We start from the raw sequence: 9,504 nt of genomic DNA, 5'->3' as shown, positions 1-9,504 counted from the left end.
ATCTAGTTTTTGTAATACCTTACAGCTTGTTTGGATGGTTGTTACCTATTGTATTGTATCGTATTGTTACTTTAAATACAATGTTTGTTTTGATTGTTACTTAAATTTTATCATATCGTATCGTTAAATCCGTCGTTACGTAACGATGAAATGTGCCACTTTATGTAACGACCGATTTGGTGTGGTCGCGTCGTTACCTTGTCCTTTTCTCTCAATATCACCATTCATTATTATTAAATAATTTTATTTTATCATTTACCCTACCTTTTCATATATTGTATCATAATTTTTCTTTATAATATTGCAAGCTTATTCATCATATTATTGGTGCGTGGTAACATGAAACAACAGCAAAACGATATAATTCATCCAAACATTGTATTGATCAAACGATACAGTACAGTACAATACAATACGATATGATACATTACGAAACGATATAAAACAACCATCCAAACAAGCTGTTATTAATGGTGGTCAATTGATCACTAAACTATATGTGTAGGGACAAAAGAATTAAGTTAATTATGGTGTATCGTATTTTAATTTGGCTATGATCAAGAAAGACATTCAAATTTTGAAGATCTAACTTTTATAGAACCTTTAAGTACCTACCAAAAAAAAAAAAAAACCTTTAAGTACCTAATAAAAATTACATTATTTTTTAGTTGCACAATAGTATTATTTATAAAATATTCAAAATCCCAAACTGACAGTTCGACGGGCTGTATTTCCTCGGCAACTCAATCAGCTCCGATCAGTTGAAATTCGACGGACTCTTATATTGATCGCTGTTGCTTCCGGCCTCCGCCGACGAGAATTGCTCCGTCGGAGGCGACGCCTTAGAAGAAATGAACGGCCGGGGATCCAGTAACCGGCTATCATCCACCTCCGGTTTCCGATCTCGAATTTCGTTTTTAATGCTCTCTATGTTCTCTACCATGGCTGCTCTTTATGTCGCCGGCAGGTAACTTCTCTCTGTCTCTCTCTCACACACACACTTGTATAGTATGTCTGCATATATATACGTGTGATAGGCAGCGTAAAAATAGTTAGATTGTGAGATTGAGGTGCAGTTGATTATTTGAATGACTGATATTTAAGTTTTTATTTTTTATTTTTTATGATTAATTGTGGCAACTGGTAAATGCGTAATTGACAGGTTGTGGCTGGACTCTGAGAATAGGGTATATCTTATTCAAGAGCTTGATAGGAGAACGGGACAGGTATTTTCAATCTGGTGGTAGTATTGTTATATTTAATTGGTAGGTAAAGCTGATTTCCCCCCCAAATTATTTGGCCACAGACAAATGGCTAAACAAAAATTAAGTTGGACATTAGCCAGTAGAAGAGCATGAGGGCTGTTCAATCTCGCTTGTACAACTATAAGTACAGCGCAAGTTGATGTTTTTAAACGTACATAAACTACTTCATTAAATTATTTTTACCAGAGGCAGAAGATGAATTAGTAGCCGTGTATGAAACCGAATATTCAAGAATCAAATTTGGTTCACTGAAACCACAATAAGGTCTATATTGTCTTAATACGCTTAGGGCATACAGAAGTAAAGTTTTAGTTAAAAAAAGATCCAAGTAGGGATCAAAGAGCTGCACCTCAATCTAGGCAATATAGTCCAAACTTAGACAAAGAGGAATTTGGATACGAAGCATTGCGGGGTAGACCATGGCCCATACCATTCTTAATTTGATATAATCATATTCGTATTCGGAAAATTCGGATAGTTTAATGATGTTGGGAACTTGGCAATTGGCATCAAGATCTCAAATCAAGTGCTGTTTTATTGCTGCCGACGAGTTTAGCAGAGATACTAGGGTTTATCAAAGGTGATAGATATACTTATCTTCCTTTGCAGGGCCATTCGGCAATATCAGTAGATGATACATTGAAGATCATAACCTGCAGGTTGGATGATTATAACAAATTTCTGTCCAATTTAGGGAGAATTTCTTCTCGTATTGGAGTTTTATACTGGGGCTATACGGGCTGATGATTTCTTTGCCAGGGAACAACAGAAGAGGCTAGCTGCACTTCAGACTGAGCTGGGAAAAGCCAGTCAGGAAGGTTTTGTATCAAAGAATCTATTGGATAACAGTGAGAGGGATTCAAAGAAAAAGCTTCTAGCGGTTGTAGGTGTCTCAACAAATTTTGGCAACAAAAAGAACAGAGATGCGATCCGCAAAGCATGGATGCCTACTGGTTGGGCTTTCTTTTTCTCCCCCCTTTTTTCTTGGTTTCTTTTGGTTGGGCTTGTGAAGCTAAAATTCCCGACTCCACTAAGAGGCTGAACTTATGTTTCAGCTCTGTTGAACACATTTAGACTGGACTGTGTTGAATTCCTAGCAATATCATTGTCTTGTCTTAATTATAAGTATCTGTAGTATAACCGCTATCATGATGAATTAACTGACTTAACGTTCTTTCTACTAAATTTATAAGCTATTTTTGGCAGGTGCTGCTCTTAAAAAATTAGAGGAGGAGAAAGGTATAGTAATACGATTCGTCATAGGAAGAAGGTATCTACCTCGATAAATTTGAACTGAATGAAGGGTACACCATAAGGCTCTTTGCAAAACGAATTGCTAGATGCTTCTTTCAATGTTTGTACTTAATTGACTTTACATCTCATGCAGTTCAAGTCACAGAGACAGTTCAGATAGAGCCATTGATGATGAGAGCAGGCATTCCAATGACTTCATCATTCTTGTATGTGCATCTTTTGCTCATCATATCTTACAAGCTTAGTGTCTTGTTATCTACTAAAAGTAGCAAGTTTGCAACCATAAAAGAAACGAGCTTGGAGAATTAAATTGACCGACAATTGTTTTTCGAACTATCAAAGTGGATCAAATCTTCCTGGATAAACAATAATTAATAAAGGGGATATCGATAATGTTGTTGTTAACAGACTCATGTTGTACAGACTTGTTTTCATGTCTGTACGTATATGCCTTACCAATGTTCTGAAAATCGGTTTACTTACTGTGTAAATTCCAGTTCTAGAAGGATATGTATCTACAAGACTTGATATGTTAATATTATTTTCTTTCTAAGCAGAATGATCATGTGGAGTCCCCTCAAGAGCAAGCAAAAAAGACAAAGTTATTTTTCGTTCATGCTGCTGAGCATTGGGATGCTGAGTTTTATGCCAAGGTCAACGACAATATCTATGTTAATATCGGTACGCAGTATTAGGAGCCTCCAATACATACATTAGCATTTCAATTTTACTTTCTATAGTCTGCGCTCTGCAGATGTCTTTCCCTTTTCTATGATTTAATTTTGCTTTCCTTTTAGGAAACTGTTATGGGAGATTTGAAATTATCAAATTCTGTAGACTTAAGTGTGGGAATATGATCTACTAAAGAGTTTTGAATTGTATAGCATTGGCATCTTGAATCTGGAAGTGGAATAAAGAACTAGAATGAAATAGTACCTAGGCGATTCTTAGATTTTCATTCCTGTCAAGGTGTAGGCTTCTCAAACAGTGAATAAGGATTTTACATAAAGTCACAAAAATGTACAAAAAGGCAGTTGCAGGTGCCATGTTACCTTAATATTAAAAGGCATGGTGCCAGTGTGTGGTCAACCAGGCCTAGATTGATTACCCAGAGTGAGCAAAAGTAGAATTGGCCATATTGCATCGAGGTTGTTCAAACAAAACATCGCTTCATTTTACAAAGCTAGTATCAAAATGAATCCGATTGAATTATGATTTTGAGAGTTCCAACAACTACCGTGAATTCCTTATGTCAGGGTTTCTTTTGATTAAAGAAAGAATAAAGTAACTATGAATATGAAATCGTTGTCTATTTATTCAATAGATTGTATCTAGATGCCAATGAGAAATCTTTTAGGATTTTCTTTGTCTCTACTCTCTAACCATCAGTCAGAGTTGATTGGAGAGAGCCCCTTGAGATAGTAACATCCTAGAGATAGAATCTGGATCGGCTATGTCCTTTACAGAATACAACAACAGATAGCTCATGAAACATAATACCATAGCCCATATCTGATGATCTTCTATGCTGGATTCTTAACATATATATATATATCTTAACATAATATATATATATTAAAAAAAATGCCTCATGCTTATTAGCTTTAGTTTATCCACAGATGCTGTTGGAGCCGTACTTGCCAGCCATTTGGATAAGCCTCGTGTCTACATAGGGTGTATGAAATCTGGCGAAGTCTTTTCACAGCCGTGAGTTTGTCTTGTTAATTGGATGATTGCTATTTTGCTGAAATAGTAATCTGAGAATAGAGTATAATTTAACCATAACCTAAATTTTATTTCTTATTCACAGGGAAAACAAATGGTATGAGCCAGAATGGTGGAAATTTGGGGATGGAAAATCGTGAGTTCTTCCTTCTATTACTATAAATCATCTGGCTGATGCAAGCAGTGCTAGATATGACTATAGAGGTTTACCGCTTCATGTGTTGTGTTTATACCTCTCTTCTGTCTGGTGCTAGTTGCTGGTGACTCTTGATTGAAACTATTGATCATGCTGTATTGGATTGATATATTTTTCCTTTTGTTCGTTCTTTATTCTTTGTGTTAGAAACCTTGAAGAAGGCTAATTTCCTTATGCTAATATTTGCTGGATAAGTTGAACACAATATTTGTGAATGGAGATTATTTAGAGATGTATAACTGCCACCAAGAGGGGCTTTCTTGACATTCTGTTTCTTCGATTTTCTTGTTATCATTGTGGTTCTAGGGAAATGGTTTGCTTAACAGCATTATTTGGCTTTCTAAAGCTTCTGCAGCTTCCAGAACTCCAAAACTTGTTATTTTGATCTATGAAGCAGGATAGGGAGGGATTAATCTCTTTGTTTTCGGGTTGATATCCAGTGATTTTACAGCCTAAAAAAGAGGTGCATAGACCAAAATGGAAGGCTTGCAAACAGATTGGGAAGTTTAGGAAAGTGGAATTCTAATTTTTTGGAACATACACCAAACTTGTGTCTCTCTATCAGTAATTCCAACTCGGACGTCTGAAATGCTGATTACATAGTATTTGAAATTTCTAGCAAAAGGGGAGGAGTGAAATGGCATCTGCTATCATGAAACTCTGGAGTACATGTAACTTTGATGTTATTCGTCCCATTAGGAGGCTAAGAGATTCGAGGTTCATAGATATGTAGAATTCTGTATCCCCAGTATGCTGCATTAGCCAAGTTGCCTAATAGTAGAAACTGCAACTTTTCAAGTATCTATGGCACTTACAACAGGTTTCATTATTAAGAAAATCTGGATATGAATATTAAGCATTTAGAATACTGTGCTCCTGCTCCTGCTTGATGGTTAGGAGGCAAGGTTACGCCTAACCAAGGTTGAGGAGCTAAGAGAATTGCAGTTCTCCCTCCCCGGGCCCAAAAAAAAGGAAGAAAAGTAGATATGTACTCATGATTTTTCTTGTCATGCTGCTGTTCTGCTGATATGTAATCAGGCACGACAAACCTCAAGATCTGCATACTGATGAGTTCTGCAACTTGTTTGGATGCTAATTCTTTCATCTTTTTTGTACTCTTTCACAAACAGGTACTTCAGGCACGCTTCCGGTGAAATATTTGCGATATCAAAGACCTTAGCGCAATTCATTTCTATCAACAAGTAAGATTTGTGGAATTAAGAATGTACTTAATCAAAAGAAATGTGATTAACAATATGTTTCTATTGCCAACAAGGCTTTGCTGAAGCGGCAAATGCTGAGGTGCCAAGAACCTTCACTTCACTCAAAAAGAAAAACAAAACCATATATTTCCATCAATTTTGATGGCAATAGTAAAATGCTTATTGTTTTGTCTCCCTCCACTTTGTAGATCAATACTTCGCACATATGCTCATGATGATGTGAGCGCTGGATCCTGGTTCATCGGCCTTGATGTGAAGCACGTTGATGAAGGGAAGTTCTGCTGCGCTTCCTGGTCATCAGGTCTCTCTCTCTCTCCTAGATATCAAGGAGGGTGAAAAAGAAAACGCAATTGCTTCCTTTTGCAGCAGTTATTGATAGTATAAGCGAATAGCTGTCTCCATATGAGTTGTGGATTGTTTTCTCTAGGAGGTTCTACCGGATAACTGTGATCCAAGTACAAAAAATCACTTTTTCATATTAAAATTAATAATAGAGAGCTATTGATTTATAAATTTTATGTTCCTCTATTAAATTATGGGTGATAAAGCTATACTGGTCTGAGTATACTGAGAATTACTTTTATTAGGAAAAAGAAGGTTTTCGCATAGGGATAGCGTGGTCACAAACTCACAATATGATGATGCTATCCTTATGTTAAAGCTTGGTTTAACTTAGTGTCTTAGTCTGAAGCTGGAGTACATGCTACCTCAATTACCTTGTTTTCCTTTCCTTCTAGAATTGATCCACTTGGTAGGGAGTGGTAGAAGAGACCAAATATCGTACTAGAAAAGGAACTTTAGCGAATTGTTGACTGAGATATTATATGAGTAGGCATTTGGGTCTAAAGAATTATATAAGTAGGGGTGGGGAAAATATTGCTATTGGTGAGGCCACTCAAAGTTATCTCTTTTCTTTTCTATTTCAATCTCGATTCAGCATGCAAGAAACAGTTTGAACTTGAGGTCAGTTCATTATTTAAAAGAACTGATTTGAGGTTAATTGCTTTTTTGTTTTCATCTTAGTCATTTTGCACTCTTGACTGATGAGTTCAGATGTATAGATATTGCTAGCTTTTATCCAAGAAATACTCCTTAAGATTATTTCTTAGCAGAATCAGGAAACAAACTTGAAAAAGAACTACTACTTCGTTGCTATTGTTACTTGGCGACTTGGTTGCTCATTGTGATGAGATAGGTATTTAGGATTTTTAAGTGCATACTTCAGTGAAGGAACTATCATCCTTAAGTACTTTATCCCAGCATTATGTATCCTTAACGGGTCGTTTGGTACGCGGACAAAATAGTACCGGGATTATAATCCCGGTACTAATTTATACCACTTGAGATATGGTATAAAATAATACCACATTTGATGGCATAAGATGGGATAATAAGTGGGATTAAATTTATACCTTGTTTGGTTGGAGGTATAAATTTATCCTGGGATTAATTTATGCCTCCAACCAAACAAGGTATAAATTTAATCCCACCTCTTATCCCACCTAAGTACTTTATGTATCCCAGCATTATGTTTCATTGTAGTTAACCATCATGATAATGAGTAGTTCTTGTTTTCTCTTTGTGGGGTTTTCAGGGTCTGTATGCGCAGCAGCTTGATTGGATCGCCTCTTTAGTAAATGTGGAGATCATTCATGTCACAAATCATTGTGAAGATCTGTCTTTGGAAGACAGATCATCTTTGCCGGAGTTTGCTTTTGCCTTTTGGTGCCTGGGGCAAAGGAGCTCGAAGTTTTTGACTTCAACTGCCAAGAGCCCTATGGTAGAGAGCACCTTGGTTTCGGACACACCTCGAGGAATGTACAAAGGGTTTTTTGGAGTATAGGGACTATAGTCGGATAAATTCATTGTATGGTGATTTATTTACAGAGTGACATTGTCCATTATGTCATCGTGTACTATGGACATTCTCTTCTGGAAATATACAGTTCGGTGGTCCCTTTAGAGTGCGCTTCAATAGCAATTTGCAGACTAATTCACCAAGATGGCATTATGTATGTTGAACTGTGTGATCATTTCCTCATATTTTTTTTTGTTAAATACGCAGTGATGAGATTTGAACATAGCACTTCTGCTTTTCTTATACTAATTGCTTCATCTAAAGACAACAATGATAATATATGATAATTGATACATTTACATTTGCTTAAACCTCCTAGAAGAACGACAATCACATACATATATATGGACTCAACCGCATATTTAGTGCCAAGCTTCTCTGCACAATACTTTCTCACAAAGAGAAACACTGGTGTCACAGGGTTAGGATATGTTTTGAGAAGGGTTTAAACTGGTGATTTACCTTGGTTTTGTACAGCCACTTGATAATTAATAGAACTTTCTTTAATTGCCAAAAAAAGTTACTGCTTCTTAGAACCTTATGGTTTATTACTTTGGAGGAATTTCCCAGGCAACAATATAATTGTCACTTTGGATCCTTTGATAAACTAGATTAAAAACAAGGGCAAAAATTACAATTTTTAAGTTGTTTCATGGGTAAATTGTCAATTCCAATTTTTGAGGAATAAAAAACCATAGCAGTAAAAGTCAGCCATTATTATTCTAAGCAAGCAGTGTAACATCCTATGAATATTCTAAACGAACATAAAAATTGAAGTTTTAGACGTGGCCACTAAAGTAATTATTTTAAGCTCCATAAATTGAAGGCTCCAAATGAACTAAATTATTAATTTTTTAACTTCAAAATAGATTTGAACTATTTATGTACAAAATTATTGACTTTCTATTCAGTGGTAAAATCTGAAATCACTAGACAAAGAGAATTTGAAAAAAATATTTATCGAGCCATTTCTTTTACTTCAAAGCAAATTTATGCTATTCAAAATGTATAGAATTATTTCTTATATTCTACTTAATGTTAAGAAACTCTTGAATATTTTTTAAAACAATACATAATTTCTTTGTGAATGGTAGATATGCATACAAGTGACTCGAATACCATCGTTATTCTTCACATGCTTAGCCTGATAGTGGCTATGTATGCCCTCAAAGGTGGGGCTCTTGATCTTAGTAGTGCAGCCACTAGAAAATATAGAAAAACAAAAATAGTACTTACTGCTATAAAATATAACCCAAAATAACAATATAGAACAAGCAAAAACAAACTAAGAGATATAAAGAGAAAGAGAGGAAGAAAGATTCTTATTTCTTCTTCAATTGTGTGTTTTTTCCTATCTATTACAAGGCCTTTATATAGGCATAAAAAGTGAAGAAAATATGTCATGGAATATGTCATTGAACATACAAATTATGTCATTGAATATGTCATTAAGCATTTTAGATGAAGATCATGGAAGAAGAGTAGACATCCACCATAATGTGATATTCATCATAACACTCCCCCTTGGATGTCCATAGATAATGTGCCTTGTTAAAAACTCTCTAAAAAAATATTGGGATGTACATAATTATTTATGATATGTATTGCTTGCTGCCTCATTAAAAACCTTACCAGGAAAACCCAGTGGGACAAAACCTTGGTTAAGGAAAAGAGTGCAGCGTATAGTTACTCCCCCTGATGAAAAATCACTTAATGTCTCGAAGATGACGCATTCCAATCTTATATATCAGCTTTTCAAATATTGAGGTTGGTAATGCCTTAGCGAACATATCAGCCAAATTATCACTTGAACGAACTTGTTGTACATCTATTTCACCATTCTTCTAAAGATCATGAGTGAAAAAGAATTTTGGTGAAATGTGTTTTGTTCTATCTCCTTTGATATATCCTCCTTTCAATTGAGCTATGCATGCAGCATTGTCTTCATACAATATTGTTGGAATATTCTCTTTCGAAGAAAAA

At 35.5% G+C, this 9,504-nt stretch overlaps 1 protein-coding gene across 2 annotated transcripts; it reads left to right on the top strand.

Annotated features, from left to right (window-relative positions):
* Window positions 1–699: 699 nt before the first annotated feature.
* Window positions 700–7,746, top strand: LOC107780225 (hydroxyproline O-galactosyltransferase HPGT1). Of its 2 annotated transcripts, XM_016600760.2 has the most exons (12): window positions 700–967; window positions 1,163–1,226; window positions 1,875–1,924; window positions 2,025–2,218; window positions 2,472–2,535; window positions 2,653–2,725; window positions 3,077–3,200; window positions 4,139–4,226; window positions 4,330–4,380; window positions 5,571–5,642; window positions 5,852–5,964; window positions 7,258–7,746. In XM_016600760.2, the coding sequence occupies exons 1-12, from the start codon at window positions 852–854 to the stop codon at window positions 7,278–7,280; spliced, it is 1,032 nt and encodes a 343-aa protein (XP_016456246.1). In that variant the 5' UTR covers window positions 700–851; the 3' UTR covers window positions 7,281–7,746. The 2 variants fall into 2 exon arrangements, with proteins under 2 accessions (XP_016456246.1, XP_016456247.1); XM_016600761.2 differs by lacking the exon at window positions 5,852–5,964 and having other exon boundaries at window positions 7,258–7,443.
* The last annotated feature ends 1,758 nt before the right edge of the window (window positions 7,747–9,504 follow it).

This window comes from Nicotiana tabacum, chromosome 1 (genome assembly GCF_000715075.1).
Source record: "Nicotiana tabacum cultivar K326 chromosome 1, ASM71507v2, whole genome shotgun sequence".
Classification (NCBI taxonomy): Eukaryota; Viridiplantae; Streptophyta; class Magnoliopsida; order Solanales; family Solanaceae; genus Nicotiana; species Nicotiana tabacum.
Note: the sequence above shows the minus strand (reverse complement) of the source record. Positions and strands in the feature narration are given on the sequence as shown.

What these genes read in the sequence shown, in the direction of transcription:
- LOC107780225 (XM_016600760.2), top strand. Translation starts at nt 852, where the DNA reads ATGAACGGCCGGGGATCCAGTAACCGGCTATCATCCACCTCCGGTTTC. An exon ending in CGATTCGTCATAGGAAGAAG is followed by an intron (nt 2,536 to 2,652) that starts GTATCTACCTCG and finishes CATCTCATGCAG; the next exon opens with TTCAAGTCACAGAGACAGTT. An exon ending in GGCGAAGTCTTTTCACAGCC is followed by an intron (nt 4,227 to 4,329) that starts GTGAGTTTGTCT and finishes TCTTATTCACAG; the next exon opens with GGAAAACAAATGGTATGAGC.